The sequence below is a fragment of the Pseudophryne corroboree genome, chromosome 12 (assembly GCF_028390025.1).
Source record: "Pseudophryne corroboree isolate aPseCor3 chromosome 12, aPseCor3.hap2, whole genome shotgun sequence".
Lineage (NCBI taxonomy): Eukaryota > Metazoa > Chordata > Amphibia > Anura > Myobatrachidae > Pseudophryne > Pseudophryne corroboree.
In genome coordinates, this window is record NC_086455.1 from 112,585,254 (window position 1) to 112,602,266 (window position 17,013).

At 46.7% G+C, this 17,013-nt stretch overlaps 1 protein-coding gene across 7 annotated transcripts in view; it reads left to right on the top strand.

Annotated features, from left to right (window-relative positions):
• Nucleotides 1-17,013, top strand: part of RALGAPA1 (Ral GTPase activating protein catalytic subunit alpha 1) — a 669,595-nt gene that overhangs the window by 393,967 nt on the left and 258,615 nt on the right. For all 7 annotated transcript variants that reach the window (XM_063947861.1, XM_063947860.1, XM_063947862.1 and 4 more), the window contains one exon: nucleotides 4,657-4,812. In XM_063947861.1, coding sequence (XP_063803931.1) covers nucleotides 4,657-4,812 — 156 coding nt within the window. The remainder of the gene's footprint in view (nucleotides 1-4,656; nucleotides 4,813-17,013) is intronic.

Sequence of the window (17,013 nt, forward strand, 5' to 3'; positions counted from 1 at the left end):
CCGGCAGTAAGTAAATCACATAGATATGAAACAACATCTTCTCAGTCTACACATGTTTCAGATGAAGATTTGACAAGGCTGATGCATTGGGGCAGTCAGGGTCTCAACCCATGCCTGACCCTATGTCGCAGGGACCGTCAGGGTCTCATAAGCGCCCACTATCCCAAATTGTTGACACAGATACCGACATGGATTCTGACTCCAGTGTCGATTATGATGATGCAAAGTTACAGCCAAAATTGGCTAAATCCCTTCGATATATGATTATAGCAATAAAGGATGTTTTGCACATCACAGAGGAAACCCCTGTCACTGACACGAGGGTGTATATGTATAATGGAAAGAAGCCTGATGTAACTTTTCCCCCCTCACACGAGCTGAATGAGTTATGTGAAAAGCTTGGGAATCTCCAGATAAAAAACTGCAGATTTCCAAACTGATTCTTATGGCGTATCCTTTCCCACCAACGGATAGGTTACGATGGGAATCCTCCCCTAGGGTGGACAAAGCTTTAACACGCTTATCCAAAAAGGTAGCCCTGCCGTTCCAGGATACGGCTACCCTCAAAGATGCTGCTGATCGTAAACAGGAGGTAACCCTGAAGTCCATTTATACACATTCGGGTACCTTCCGAAGACCGGCAATTGCGTTGGCCTGGGTGTGTAGTGCTGTAGCGGCATGGACGGATACATTATCTGAGGAATTGGATACCCTAGATAAGGATACTGTATTATTGACCCTGGGGCATATAAAAGACACTGTCCTATATATGAGAGATGCTCAAAGAGACATTAGTCTACTGGGTTCTAGAATAAACGCTATGTCGATTTCTGCCAGAAGGGTCCTGTGGATTCGGCAATGGACAGGTGATGCCGACTCAAAAAGGCATATGGAGGTTTTACCTTACAGGGGTGAGGAATTGTTCGGGGAAGGTCTTTCGGACCTGGTCTCCACAGCTACAGCTGGAAAGTCAAATTTTTTGCCTTATGTTCCCTCACAGCCTATGAGAGCACCGCATTATCAAATGCAGTCCTTTCGTTCACAAAGAAACAAGAAAGTCCGAGGTGAGTTCTTTCTTGCCAGAGGTAGGGGCAGAGGAAAGAAGCTGCACAACGCAGCTAGTTCCCAGGAACAGAAGTCCTCACCGGCCTCTACAAAATCCACCGCATGACGCTGGGGCTCCACTGGCGGAGCCGGGCCCTGTGGGGGCACGTCTTCGGAATTTCAGCCACATGTGGGTTCACTCCCAGGTGGATCCTTGGGCAATAGAAATTGTGTCTCAGGGTTACAAGCTGGAATTCGAAGAGGTGCCTCCTCGCCGGTATTTCAAATCGGCCCTACCATCTTCCCCCCAAGAGAGGGAAATAGTGTTAAACGCAATACAAAAATTGTATCTTCAGCAGGTGGTGGTCAAGGTGGGTGTGGTTCGTTTTATCGACAGTATCTAGGTCGACAATGTTTAGGTCGACCACTATAGATCGACAGTCACTAGGTCGACATGGATGGAAGGTCGACAGGGTTTCTAGGTCGACATGTGCTAGGTCGACAGGTCTAAAGGTCGACATGAGGAATTTTTATTTTATTTTTGGTGTCGTTTTCTTCGTAGAGTGACCGGGATCCCAAATTAGTGCACCGCGTCCCCTCGCTTAGCTCGCCATGCTTCGAGCATGGTGCCTTCGCTCCGCTACCGCTTCGCTCGGCACACTTTACCGTTCCAATCGTAGTCCACGTGGATCGTTAAGTATGAAAAAATAAAAAAAATTAAAAAATGGTGAAAAACTCATGTCGACCTTTAGACCTGTCGACCTAGCACATGTCGACCTAGAAACCCTCTCGACCTTCCACCCATGTCGACCTGGTGACTGTCGACCTATAGTGGTTGACCTAAACATTGTCGACCTAGACACTGTCGATCTTCAGACCGGATCCCGGTCAAGGTTCCCCTTTTCAACAGGGAAGGGGTAATTATTCGACCATGTTTGTAGTCCCGAAACCGGACGGTTTGGTCAGACCCATATTGAATTTAAAATCTCTGAACCTATACTTGAAAAGGTTCAAGTTCAAGATGGAATCGCTGAGAGCGGTCATCGCAAGCCTGGAAGGGGGGGATTTTATGGTGTCACTGGACATAAAGGATGCGTACCTTCATGTCCCCATTTATCCACCTCATCAGGCATACCTAAGATTTGCGGTACAGGATTGTCATTACCAATTTCAGACGTTGCCGTTTGGTCTCTCAACGGGCCCAAGGATTTTCAGGCGAAAATATGTTTCTTGGTGTGAGACCAAGAATGCTCCTACGGAAGAATTCCATCTGGGTCGTTTCCTTCACTTCCTACAAACTGGAGTGAATTTGGGCCTTAAATTAGGTTCCATTAAGGTCCAGATTTCGGCCCTATCCATTTTCTTTAAAAAAGAATTGGCTTCTCTCCCAGAAGTTCAGACTTTTGTAAAGGGAGTGCTGCATATTCCGCCTCCTTTTGTGCCTCCAGTGGCACCTTGGGATCTTAACGTGGTGTTGAGTTTCCTAAAGTCATACTGGTTTGAACCACTTAAAACGGTGGAGTTGAAATATCTCACGTGGAAGGTGGTCATGTTATTAGCCTTGGCTTCGACTAGGCGAGTGTCTGAATTAGCGGCTTTGTCACATAAAAGCCCCTATTTGGTTTTCCATATGGATAGAGCAGAATTGCGGACCCGTTCGCAATTTCTGCCAAAAGTGGTTTCATCTTTTCATATGAACCAACCTATTGTGGTGCCTGTGGCTACACGTGACTTGGAGGATTCCGAGTTACTTGATGTGGTCAGGGCTTTGAAAATTTACGTAGCCAGAACGGCTAGAGTCAGGAAAACTGAAGCGCTGTTTGTCCTGTATGCATCCAACAGGATTGGTGCCCCTGCTTCAAAGCAAACTAAAATTAGGCTCCATTAAAGTTCAGATTTCGGCCTTATCCATTTTCTTTCAAAAGGAATTGGCCTCTTTACCTGAAGTACAGACTTTTGTGAAGGGAGTACTGCATATTCAGCCTCCTTTTGTACCTCCGGTGGCGCCTTGGGACCTTAACGTGGTGTTAAGTTTCCTTAAGTCACATTGGTTTGAACCACTTAAATCAGTGGAGTTGAAATATCTCACTTGGAAGGTGGTCATGTTGGTAGCCTTGGCTACAGCTAGGCGAGTTTCGGAATTGGCGGCTTTATCACATAAAAGCCCCTATCTGGTTTTCCATATGGATAGAGCGGAATTGCGGACCCGTCCGCAATTCCTTCCTAAGGTGGTCTCATCCTTTCATATGAACCAACCTATTGTCGTGCCTGTGGCTACACGTGACTTGGAGGATTCCGAGTCCCTGGATGTGGTCAGGGCTTTGAAAATTTACGTGGCCAGAACGGCTAGGATCAGAAAAACAGAAGCACTGTTTGTCCTGTATGCAGCCAACAAGATTGGCGCCCCTGCTTCAAAGCAGACTATTGCTCGCTGGATCTGTAACACGATTCAGCAGGCGCATTCTACGGCTGGTTTGCCGTTACCAAAATCGGTCAAGGCCCATTCCACTAGGAAGGTGGGCTCTTCTTGGGCGGCTGCCCGGGGGGTCTCGGCACTACAGCTGTGTCGAGCTGCTACTTGATCGGGTTCAAACACTTTTGCAAAATTCTACAAGTTTGATACCCTGGCTGAGGAGGACCTCATGTTTGCTCAATCGGTGCTGCAGAGTCATCCGCACTCTCCCGCCCGTTTGGGAGCTTTGGTATAATCCCCATGGTCCTTACGGAGTCCCCAACATCCTCTAGGACGTTAGAGAAAATAAGATTTTACTTACCGGTAAATCTATTTCTCGTAGTCCGTAGAGGATGCTGGGCGCCCTTCCCAAGTGCGGACTTCTACTGCAATACTTGTATATAGTTATTGCTTCAATAAGGGTTATGATATAGTTGCATCGGTCTTGAACTGATGATATGTTGTTTTCATACTGTTAACTGGGTAGTTATCACAAGTTATACGGTGTGATTGGTGTGACTGGTATGAACCTTGCCCTTGGATTAACAAAATCCTTTCCTTGTACTGTCCATCTCCTCTGGGCACAGTTTCTCTAACTGAGGTCTGGAGGAGGGGCATAGAGGGAGGAGCCAGTGCACACCAGGAACTAAATTCTTTCTTAAAGTGCCCATGTCTCCTGCGGAGCCCGTCTATCCGCATGGTCCTTACGGAGTCCCCAGCATCCTCTACGGACTACGAGAAATAGATTTACCGGTAAGTAAAATCTTATTTTTAATGTTTACTTTAAATCCTTTTCTCTGAATCCATTGGTTGACACTGTGCACCCACCCATTGTATGCTTTTGTTTTCTTCTTGACTGTTTTTAATACTTTTTCGTTGTCTTGTTTTTGTGTTTCTCTGGTTATGTCCAGTTGGATTTCCTGCAGATAGTTTTTGCTTTTGAATTAGAGGGGAGTAGCACTGTTCTGACTGTTTCAGTTGTTTTACATGGCATATGTAGGGTACCCATACTAGGGCACTGTATAATGATCACAAACATTGTATATATTATCAATTACATTCAGATGTAGTATTTTGTGTTTGTTTGTACATTTTGTGCTAGTGGGATGCATTTGGAGAAATGTAAAAATATTTATTATCATCATCATCCTGTATTTCAGGCCACAACCTTGCCAGACAAATACAAGCAAGGAAAACTACATGCTTACAAATTGATATGCAAAATCATGAAAAGACGGCAGGATGTATCTCCAAACCGGGACTTCTTAACGCACTTTTACAATATTATGCACTGTGGTTTGCTCCATACTGACCAGGTACTCCACTTCTAATACAGCGTGACTGCATCATGTACAATTGTAGTAAAAAGTGAAAGGATGTAATGTTTCTGCCACCTTGCTTCATGTTGAACACTGATTGGTCAGCACAAATGACACATGACAAAGTGTCAGATTCATTTAGGCTCTTTACTATGTAAGGAAAATGACTAGTAGCATCTGGCTTGTATGCCCGAAGCTATTCTAATACAGGCCCTTTTCCTTTTTCAGTAAATGTGTGGCTAACACGCGTTAAACCACAGATCCTGGTATATGTTCCTGGAGCTATGGGTTAAAGAGTTCACGGCGGCCTCAATAGGGGCAGAGAGCCCTACTTACCCCTGGTTTCTCCGGCAGGGTCCCTAGGTTATCCACAGGATAACAATGGGATATGATGAAGCGACAGCGGATTTGCACCAATCGGTCAAAGCTTTCCGGCCTCCCAGCATGCAACAGGCCCATCCATATATCCCCGCCTCCTGGCTCAGGTAAATCAATTTTTTGTTTGGTGCGGCAGGAGCCGGACCATGGTCAGAGGGCTGCTCGTTTTTAGCAGCCCTAAGCTTTCTTATTTTATTTTTATAGTCTTACTATTTTTCTGCGAAATCTTTCTAAACAGCGTGAACGTACCTTAGAAAGAGTCGCTCCAACAACTCTCCGCCCGGTCGCGACAACGCTTACTCACGAGTACAGTGCTTTTTAGGTGGGCGTCTGTGTCAGATATACTAGCAGGTCCAGCAGACGTTACCAGGCTGTGGCCGGACCATGGGGAGAAGGTAAGGCATCGGTTCCGCTTGGAAGGGGAATACGGATACAGCCGCACTGTTTTGGGAGGAGACTACCAGTTGCTGACGCGCCTCCACCAGCACTAGGCCCTAGGGATCATAGTCTCCAAGAAAAGTATGAGGTCGCGATCCCTAGGGTTGATGTCAGCAATGGGGATTCAGACGCTCTCCTGATTACCCCTCCCTCCCGGTTCATGACCAGTTTCCTCCGAGTCTCCCACCATCAACTGTTTCTCGCTTCCATCTCAGACGCTGTACACAAAGGGGACCCAGTCTCAGCTTAGGCGGCTATGTGACTGGTGCGTCTGTGTTCACTGAGCGTCTGTGTTCACTATAGGTTCATGGGGCGGCAGTATACACTAGTAGCGTCTGGATCCACTCAGCGTTCACTAATGTATTGATCCATCCTGGAAGCGAGGCGAGTCTCCCTGTATCCCACTCTACTGAGTACAGGTAATACAGCACTAAGTCTCTATCTACCTTTTTGAGTATGAATAGTTAGATAAGTGCCTATTGCATATGAGTCTGTATACATTTACTGTTGTTTCTTTCGCATTGCGTCTGAATATGGTAGATCTGTTTAAACATGATTCAGTAATATGTTCTCCTACTTGAAATGTAGTTGTAGTTGATGATGTGCTCATATTGCTTTTTATACTAATGTATAATATGTGACTGACTGCTAATGTGATTGCTGACTTTGCTATATTCTGTCAGTTTTGTACTATTCCGATCCTCAATGCTGGTGCATGGGTAGGGTCGGATTGTATGTCACTTTAAAAAGCTTAAAGTGATTATAGTAACAAATTGTGTAGTGGATTGTGGAAGTGTTGATTATTTATCATGTCTAAGAGCGACAAAGGTGAGGAAGATACACTCACAGCAACACCAACACTCATATCATATTTGTCTTGCAAATCTGTGTTATCTTCTCAGGATCTGGTTCAGGATGGTGTGGGTGCAAATTGTTTTAGCTTTCACCAGGGGTTCTTGAAAAATACAAGGCAGATTCAGGTGCAGCTTGATCCACCTTGGGCTATGTTTGCGCAGACTTTATCCATTATAGCTGAAAGGATAATTCTTCTAACTCCTGTACTGGGGATAGATTACAAGATTAACCCTTACATGCAGCTTCCCACCTGTGGTGTATCACTTCCAGCAGCTGCCTCTGAAAAGAAAATGGCTGATAAGCCGGTGGTAAGTAAATCTTCATCCTCAAAGACTACACGTGGTTCAGATGAGGATTCATCGGAGGATGAAAGCTCAATTCTACTTTGGCATACGAAGAGGAAGGTTTCAGCTCAGTGGATATAGCTGAGTTAATTAAAGCAATGAAAGCCACTCTATCCTTAGAGGATTCAGCGGAGCCTGTGTTAAAAACCAAGGCACCTATGTTTAAACATCCCAAAACAGTTAAGACTGAGTTTCCAGGGTCAGATCAGCTGACGGAAATCATGGAAGATGCTTGGGCTACGCCTAATAAGTTTAGAATTCCTAAGAAATGGAATTCTAATTTCTCTTACGTCCTAGAGGATGCTGGAATCCACATTAGTACCATTAGGAGCCATTGGCACTTTAAGAGTTTGACAGTGTGGGCTGGCTCCTCCCTCTATGCCCCTTCTACCAGACCCAGTTTAGAAAATGTGCCCGGAGGAGCCGGTCACAGCTAGGGGAGCTCTACAGAGCTTCTTTAGTAAAAGTTTATTTTAGAGTTTATTATTTTACAGGGAGGCTGCTGGCAACAGCCTCCCTGCTTCGAAGGACTAAGGGGGGGAGTAGTGTCCGCCCTGCAGAGTCTGAGCCACTATCTCAGCTGACAGGACACTGAGCTCCTGAGGGGATCGAACGTTCCTCGCCACAGGGGATCGCTCACCCCGGCAGCATGCCGCCACCCCCTAACAGAGCCGGGAGATCAGAAAAGGCGAGATATGGTGGCACAAGGGTAGGAGCGCAGCTCTGAACGGCTGCGCTCCGGGAAAGCTCAGCGGCACACAGTGTTGGCGCTTTGAGGGGTGTCCTGAGCCAGCGTCTTAATACCCTACACTGGTCACAGACGCTAACTGGAGACTGAATCCCCAGGCTAGCGTCACAATCCTCCGTACTCAGTTGCTCAACAGGGGAAGAAAGCCTCGCTAACCTTCCCTGCTTCCAAAGAATTAAATGCTATTTTTTAAAAAGCATGGTAAAATCCAGAGGAAAAATTCCAGATCCCTAGGAAGTTTCTGGTTGCTTTCCCCTTTTCTGAGGAGGATAGTAAGAAATGGGAAAACCCACCCATAGTGGACACGTCTGTATCCAGACTCTCAAAAAAGGTGGTTTTACCTGTCCCAGGATCAACAGCTTTAAAGGAGCCGGATGATCGTAAAATTGACACTACGCTCAAATCCATATACACGGCTTCAGGGGCGATACTCCGTCTTACTATTGCCTGTGCATGGATCTTCAAAGCTATAGTAAAGTGGTCAGGCACGTTACTTGAGGATTTGAATACGTTAGATAAGAGTGACATTAAATTGTTTCTCCATAACATTCAGGATTCTGCAGGTTTTATGGTGGAATCCATGAAAGACCTGGGTTCAATGGCTGCAGGAATGCAGCTCTGGCTACGAAGAAACCTTTCTCTTCACCTGCATCTTAGTCCTTTCGAGTTTCTAAACCAAGAAAGGCCAAACCGGCCAACACCTTCTTTAGAGGGGGCCGACCAAAATCGACCAAAATCCAAGAAACCTGCTGCGGCAGGTTCCCAAAAACAGAAGCCTGCTTCAGGTGCGCCAAAGTCCTCAGCATGATGGTGGACAGCGCAGCCTGGAGGTAGGGCTGGTGGGGGCGAGGCTCAGACATTTCAGTCATGTCTGGGTGTCGTCCGGCCTGGACCCCTGGGTAATAGATATTGTGTTCCAGGGGTACCGGCTGGAAGTTCAAGATCTCCCTCCTTACTGGTTCTTCACATCAGGCTTGCCAGCTTTACCGGCAGACAGGGCTACCCTACAGGGAGCCATCCAGAAGTTGGTGGAGGCACGGGTCATTGTACCAGACCCTCCTCAAATGCAGAACACAGGTTACTATTCAAACCTTTTCGTGGTACCGAAACCGGATGGTTCGGTCAGGCCCATTCTGAACTTAAATCACTGAACCTCTTTCTGAGGGAGTTCAAGTTCAAAATGGAGTCTCTAAGGGCAGTGATATCAGGTCTGGAAGAGGGGGAATTCCTGGTATCCCTGGATATCAAGGATGCGTACCTCCACATCCTGATTTGGCTGCTGCATCAGGCTAATCTCCAATTCGCTCTGTTGGACTGTCATTTTCAGTTCCAGGCCCTACCATTCGGCCTATCCACAGCACCGAGAGTATTTACCAAGGTGATGGTGGAAATGATGGTTCTCCTCCGCAGGCAGGGGGTGAACATAATTCCGTATCTGGACGATCTGCTGATAAAGGCATCATCCAAGGAGAAGCTGTTTCAGTCAATAGCTCTCACGACCCAGCTTCTCAAGGAACATGGTTGGATCCTGAATATCCCAAAATCACATTTGGAACCAACCAGTTGGTTGTCCTTTCTGGGAATGATCCTCGACATGGAGGTGCAGAGGGTGTTTCTTCCAGAGGATAAAGCGTTGGTGATACAGGCAATGGTCTGGGATGTCCTGAAGCCAGCCCGGGTTTCGCTTCATCAGTGCATTCGCCTTCTGGGGAAGATGGTGGCCTCTTACAGGGCTCTGCAGTATGTGAGGTTTCATGCTCGGTCCTTCCAACTGGATCTCCTGGACAAGTGGTCGGGATCCCATCTACACATGCACCAGAGATTACGTCTGGCGCCAAAGGCCAGGATTTCACTCCTCTGGTGGCTACAATTACCTCACATTCTGGTGGGCCACATGTTCGGGATTCAGGACTGGATCCTTCTAACCACGGATGCAAGTCTCCGGGGCTGGGGCGCAGTCACTCAAGGGGAAACCTTCCAAGGAAGGTGGTCAAGTCTGGAAGCCGGCCTGCCGATAAACATTCTGGAACTAAGAGCCGTATACAATGGTCTTCTCCAAGCGGCCCATCTTATGAGAAATCGGGCCATTCAAGTACAGTCGGACAACGTAACGACAGTGGCTTACATAAACCGACAAGGCGGAACGAAGAGCAGAGCTGCAATGTCAGAGGTAAGAAAAATCATCCTGTGGGCAGAAAAGCACGCGTTGGCGCTTTCAGCAATCTTCATTCCGGGAGTAGACAACTGGGAAGCGGACTTCCTCAGCAGACACGATCTCCATCCAGGAGAGTGGGGTCTCCATCTGGAGGTATTCACGGAGATAACAGATCTTTGGGGTGTGCCCCAAATCGACATGATGGCCTCTCGTCTCAACAAGAAGCTTCGGCGGTATTGTTTCAGGTTGAGGGACCCGCAAGCAGTGGCGGTGGACACCCTAGTGACTCTGTGGGTGTTCCAGTCCGTGTACGTGTTTCCTCCACTTCCACTCATTCCAAGAGTTCTCAAACTCATAAGGAGAGCAAGAGTTCAGGCAATCCTCATTGCTCCGAACTGGCCAAGAAGGGCTTGGTACGCGGATCTTCTGGATCTACTGTTAGAAGAGCCGAGGCCTCTTCCTCTTCGGGAGGACCTGCTGCAGCAGGGGCCATTCGCCTATCAAGACTTACCACGGCTACGTTTGATGGCATGGAGGTTGGACGCCAGATACTAGCTCAGAAGGGCATTTCGAACAAGGTTATTCCTACCCTGATACAGGCTAGGAAAGGAGTAACGTCTAAACATTACCATCGTGTTTGGAAAAAATATGTATCTTGGTGTGAGTCCAAGAAGTTTCCTACGGTGGAGTTTCAACTGGGACTGTTTCTCCTCTTCCTACAAGCAGGTGTGGATATGGGTCTGAGATCAGGTTCCGTAAAAGTACAGATTTTGGCCCTATCCATTTTCTTCCAGAAACAGTTGGCTTCCCTCCCTGAGGTTCAGACTTTTTTCAAGGGAGTTCTGCACATCCAAACTCCCTTTGTTCCGCCTACAGTGCCCTGGGATCTTAACGTGGTGTTGCAGTTCCTCCAGTCAGATTGGTTTGAACCTCTGCAGGGGGTTGAGGTAAAGTTTCTCACGTGGAAGGCTGTCACTTTGTTGACCTTAGCTTCTGCTAGACTTGTGTCAGAGTTGGGGGCTTTTTCATCTAAAAGCCCATACTTGATCTTCCATGAAGATAGAGCTGAGCTCTGGACACGTCAGCAGTTTCTGCCGAAGGTTGTGTCGGCATTTCATATCAACCAACCTATTGTGGTGCCAGTTGCGACTGACTCCTCAATCTCATCCAAGTCCTTAGATGTTGTAAGGGCTCTAAAGATCTATGTGAAGAGGGCTGCTCGTCACAGAAAATCGGACACTCTACTTGAAAATTGGGTGTCCTGCTTCTAAGCAGACGATATCTCGCTGGATCAGGTTCACTATCCAGCATGCCTATTCTACGGCAGGCTTGCCGTGTCCTACGTCTGTTAAGGCCCACTCGACTCGTAAGGTGGGTTCTTCCTGGTAGCTGCCCGGGGTGTCTCGGCTTTGCAAATCTGTCGAGCAGCTACTTGGTCTGGATTGAACACGTTTGCAAAGTTCTACAAGTTCGATACTTTGGCCTCTGAGGACCTTAAGTTTGGTCAAGTGGTTCTGCAGGAGCGTCCGCGCTCTCCCTCCCATTTTGGGAGCTTTGGTACATCCCCAAGGTACTAATGTGGAGCCCAGCATCCTCTAGGACGTAAGAGAAAATAGGATTTTAATTACCTACCGGTAAATCCTTTTCTCGTAGTCCGTAGAGGATGATGGACGCCCGCCCAGCGCTTCGTTATCCTGCAGTGGTTATTTAGTTCAGTACTGCTTAGTTCTTGGTAAGTACTGTTTTGTTACTTGGTAAAATAATCCTGTTTAGTTGTTGCTGATGTTTCAAGCTAGTGAGCGTGGGTTGTCTTGTGTGTGTGTGAGCTGGTGTGAATCTCGACACTATCTGTGTAATCCTTCTCTCGAAGATGTCCATCTCCTCGGGCACAGTTTCTAGACTGGGTCTGGTAGGAGGGGCATAGAGGGAGGAGCCAGCCCACACTCTCAAACTCTTAAAGTGCCAATGGCTCCTAGTGGACCCGTCTATACCCCATGGTACTAATGTGGACCCCAGCATCTTCTACGGACTACGAGAAAAGGATATACCGGTAGGTAATTAAAATCCTATTTATCCTCCCAGCTGGGTATTGTTTAAAAAGGGAGATGGCTCCTAATGTAGGTACGCATGTGATTCGATTAGTGCGAATATCTACATTACCTTTGCCTTCAACATCATTAAATGATGTCACAGATAGGAGAGTGGATGGTTTTCTAAAAAACATTTTTTCCTTGTCTGGGGCAGTCATAAGGCCAGCCATGGCTTCAGCTTGGATGGCAAAGGCAGTGGCTGCCTGGACTGATGCATTGGATGGGGATTTTTCAATAGCATCTAGAGAGCAAAAATCCCATATAGCACATATAAAACAGGCTGCAATGTTCTTGGAAGAAGCAGCATTGGATATGGGTACTGTTGCCTCCAGGGCATCAGCTTCAGCAATAGCTGCTCGCAGAGCAGTTTGGCTACGTACGTGGAAAGCCGATTCAGAATCTAAGGTGGTTTTGGAATCTTTGCCCTCTTCTGGAGATATTCTTTTTGGTAAAGAATTGACAGATATTTTGGAGTCAGAAGCAGACTCCAAGAAAGTAAAGTTTCCTTGCACATACAATTTCAAACCTAAAGTTCTGTCTTTTCGGCCCTTTCGGTCTCAAGGAAAAGTTAAAGGTAAAAATGATAGCAGGCATTCCCAATACAACAAGTCCGGTAAGACTAAAAAGCATTGGGCTACCAGAGGACCGGTTTGGTAAAACACATAAGCCATCAGCCTGATGGTGCGGGCCTCCGCCTGGGGGATCCCCTGATGGGGGGGCCGACTTCTTCAGTTTGCACAGATCTGGCAGCAGTCTACAACAGATGCTAGGTTATGCTTTTGCCTTCAAGAAGCACCCTCCTCTAAGTTTTTTTTGTACCAGCCCATCTCGAGCAGAGATGAAGGCCAGGGCTTTGCAAGAGGCAGTTCAGAAATTGCTTTAGTTAGGAGTAGTCATACCAATTCCTCATGCACAACGAGGACAGGGGTTTTACTCCAACCTCTTTTTAGTTCAAAAGTCAAATGGGTCATTTCAGCCCATTCTCAATCTCAAAGTGCTGAACAAATACTTTTGGATACCTCGGTTTCACATGGAGACTTTTACGTTCCATCATTTTGGCCATGGAGCCAGGGGATTATATGATATCCCTGGATATACAGGATGCTTACCTGCATTTTCCTATAGCACTGTCTCATCAGTGCAATCTCAGGTTCGCTATCCTCCCAACAGCATTTTCAGTTTCAGGCCCTACATTTTGGGTTAGCCACAGCCCCCAGAGTATTTACCAAGATTATGGTGGTAATGGCAGCTTATCTCCGCCAGCAGGGGATAAGAATTTTTCCATACCTCAATGATCTTTTAATGCTGGCACAGTCGGAGGAATTGCTCCTATGTCATCTGCAACAGACAATAACGTGTCTGCAGAAGCACAGATGGCTCACAAATTGGGCAAAATTGTCTCTGGTTCCATCACAGCAGATGACTCACTTGGGGGCTGTACTGGATTCAAGTCTTCAGAAAGTAATGTTACCTCTGAACAAGATATCCAAGGTTCAGTCAAGGATTCAGGACCTGCTACACAGTCAAAAGGTATCCATCCACGCAGCAATGTGTGTGATGGGTTAGATGGTGTCAACATTCGACATGGTGGAGTATGCACAATTCCACTCGAGGCCTCTGCAGCGTCTAATTCTTGCCGAATGGAATGGGCTGCATCAGACGATAAAAACACAGACTATGGTTCTTACGATAGAAGTGAAAAGGTAATTAGCCTTGTGGCTACAGACATCCCATCTGGACAAGGGAAAACCTTTTTGGATATCAGATTGGGAAATTCTGACGACCGATGCCAGTCTCCAGGGCTGGGGAGCAGTGTCAGGAAGGTTGTGTTTCCAGGGGCAATGGACCAAGGAAGAAGGTTGCCTGCCAATAAATATTTTGGAACTTCGGGCCATATACATGGCACTGGTTCAGGCAAAGGACATTCTTCGGGGAAAACCAGTCCAGATCTGCTCAGACAATGCGACGGCAGCAGCATACAGTACCTCAACCATCAGGGAGGAACTCGCAGCCGAAAAGTGATGAAGGAGGTAAGTCACATACTAAAGTGGGCAGAACTTCATCATCCAGCCTTGTCTGCAGTGTTCGTTCCGGAAGTCCTAAACTGGGAAGCAGACTTTCTCAGTCGACACTCCATTCAGGCAAGCGAATGGTCTCTACACCCGGAGGTCTTCCAGACTCTAGTAGACAAGTGGGGGTTGCCAGAGATAGATCTCATGGCGTCCCGTCTGAACAACAAAGTTCTCGCATACGGGTCAAGAACAAAGGATCCCAGAGCGATCTTTGTGGTTGCCCTGTCAGTGAGATGGGACTTTCATCTGGCTTATGTGTTTCCTCCAATCACCCTATTACCCAGGGTGGTGAGAAAGATAAAGCAAGGGAAAGGTGCCGTGATACTAATAGCTCCGGCTTGGCCCAGAAGGCATTGGTACACAGATCTGCAGAGAATGTCGATGGATGCTCCACTTCTGGTCCCTCAACGTCCAGATCTACTGATGCAGGGTCCTAGTTATCACAGACATCTGGATCGACTGTCTTTGACTGCGTGGCTCTTGAAACCTCTATCCTGAAGTCAAGAGGATTCTCACAACAGGTAATTAAACTATGCTCAGAGCAAGGAAACCTTCCTCAGCTCGCATTTATCACTGATTATGGCAAACCTATATTCATTGGTGCAGTGAACGGAAAATGTACCCTAAGTCTTTCAGAGTTTCCAGGGTCTTAGCATTCCTTCAGGCAGGAATGGATAAAGGTTTGAAGGTGGCTTCCTTGAGAGTGCAAGTTTCAGCATTGACTGTATGGTTCCAAAAGTAAATTGCCAACTTACAGGCTGTGCGTACTTTTTTCCAGGGAATGCTGCGCATTCAACCTCCTTTTGTTCCTCCTACAGTGCCTTGGGACTTAAGTCTAGTCCTGAAAGCCCTTCAAGTTGCCCCATTTGAACCTCTTAACAAAGTGGATCTTAAATGGATGACCGCTAAAGTTCTCTTTCTACTGGCTATGGTGTCAGCTAGAAGAGTATCAGATTTAGGGGAATTATCATGTCGTTCCCCATTTCTGATTTTTTTTATCCAGATAAAGCAGTTCTCAGAACTAGATCTGGGTATCTTCCGAAGGTGGTGTCTAAATTCCACCTTAATGAAGAAATTGTAGTTCCGGCTTTCCAGGTACCGGGCCTTTCTGCGGGAGATGCATTGCTGGACGTGGTCCGTGCATTAAGGATCTACGTGGATCGTACCAGTGCCATCAGAAAGACAGATTTTCTTTTCATTCTGTACAGATTTCACAAGAGAGGATGGCCTGCTGACACTGGCAAGATGGCTTTGGATGACGATTTCAGAAGCATATTCTCAAGCTGATCTCCCTGTTCCGGCTAATGGGGGTCATTCCGAGTTGATCGCTAGCTGCTGCTGTTCGCAGCGCAGCGATCAGGCTAGAAATCGGCATTGCTGCGCATGCGTATGGACCGCAATGCGCAGGCGCGTCGTACAGGTACAATGAGCATCATGGGTTTGCACAGAGTCTAACGAACATTCTTGTTGCACGGCCAAACGCAGGAAGCTTGACATGAAGTGGGCGTTGCTGGGTGGCAACTGAACGTTTTCAGGGAGTGTTTGGAAAAACACAGGCGTGGCAGAAAAAAATGCAGGTGTGGCTGGGCGGGGTGTGTGATGTCAAAAGCCATTCCTCTGTCGTTAGAATCAACGCACACGCAGAGTAACTACAGGGCTGGTCTTGTTTTGCACAAAAAGATTTTGTGGATAACTTGTGGACCCTGCCGTAGAAATATACGTTATGGTAAGAACTTACCGTTGATAACGGTATTTCTCCCAAGTCCACAGGGATCCCACCCTGACGCACCTGATTTGAGGAACCTTTTACTCACTAACCTCTTCCTTCTTGTACGGAAGGGTGTGCATGTGTGTTCTTATCGCCTGATTAGGGCTATCTATAATGCTCCTGCCTTGAGCTTTGGAATACAACTGATTTGCCTGAGCCAGGAGGTGGGGATATATGGACGGGCCTGTTGCATGCTGGGAGGCCGGAAAACTTTGACTGATTGGTGCAAATCCGTTGTTGCTTCATCATATCCCATTGTTATCCTGTGGACTTAGGAGAAATACTGTACCGTTATCAACGGCAAGTTCTTACCATAATGTATATTTCTGTTCGAGCCTCAGATGGGGGAAATCCGCATTAAGTGCTTAAAGCGGGCTGCATTTGAAAATCCCTAGGCGCTGCTTCAAGGCTAATTGGATCTGTCCCAAAGACATATATTCGAGAAGATCTACATGTCAAATTCTCCTGCCAACTGCAGCAAGATAATTAGCTGTCTGAGGAGTGACTGTCCATCAATAGCATCAAGCCCCTGCTATTCTGAAACTTGTAGCACATGTTACATAGATTGGGTGAACATCTCTTAATACTAAAACAGTGAAAAAGTAAAAGAAACTGATGTAGAATATTTTTAATTCATCTATACTAAAAATTATCAAAATTGTATTTTCTTCATCATCTGAGAGAAGAAATGGACATTGTGTTATGTTTCACTCCTACTGGAAAAAGGGGTTGAGTACGAATCCCCGCAGTCAGTAGAATCCAGACAGTCAGGATACCGACAGTTCCATTTGCTTGTCATAGGTTTGTTGTCCAACGATAATGGGGTGGATCTCTCCCTACTGACAGCTTGAAAGGCCAAGCTGTCCGGGGGACTCCCGGTAGTCACAACATATACCGGTCGGCAGCACACATTTGTCATTACACCACTGGAAAGATGTCTCCACCCCAAGAGAATGGCACGTGTTGTGGTAATCTCCATTTGCTGAATGCCAGAGAGCGAATGAGCACCAGTGAACCTGGCACACAGAACTACTGATTTCTAAACACTACTGCTACTTTACTTTACATTACATGGTACCTCCCGGAGTCCATTATAATGTCTGGTACTCTGACTGTACATTGTGCCATGAGCATCTTGACATCACTTCTTAAGGACTGGATAGTCAGGATCCAGGGAGCTGTAGTAATAAATTATACAGTATGAACTATAAGAAGCGTACTCACGGTCCCCAGGCTTGCCTTTTCTTGCATTCTGCAATGGCTGGAGAATTTTGTTGTTGCTGCAGTGTATATTCCTATGGTGAACAACTGAAAGGCAGACTTTCTAAAGCTGGGTACACGCTATACGAT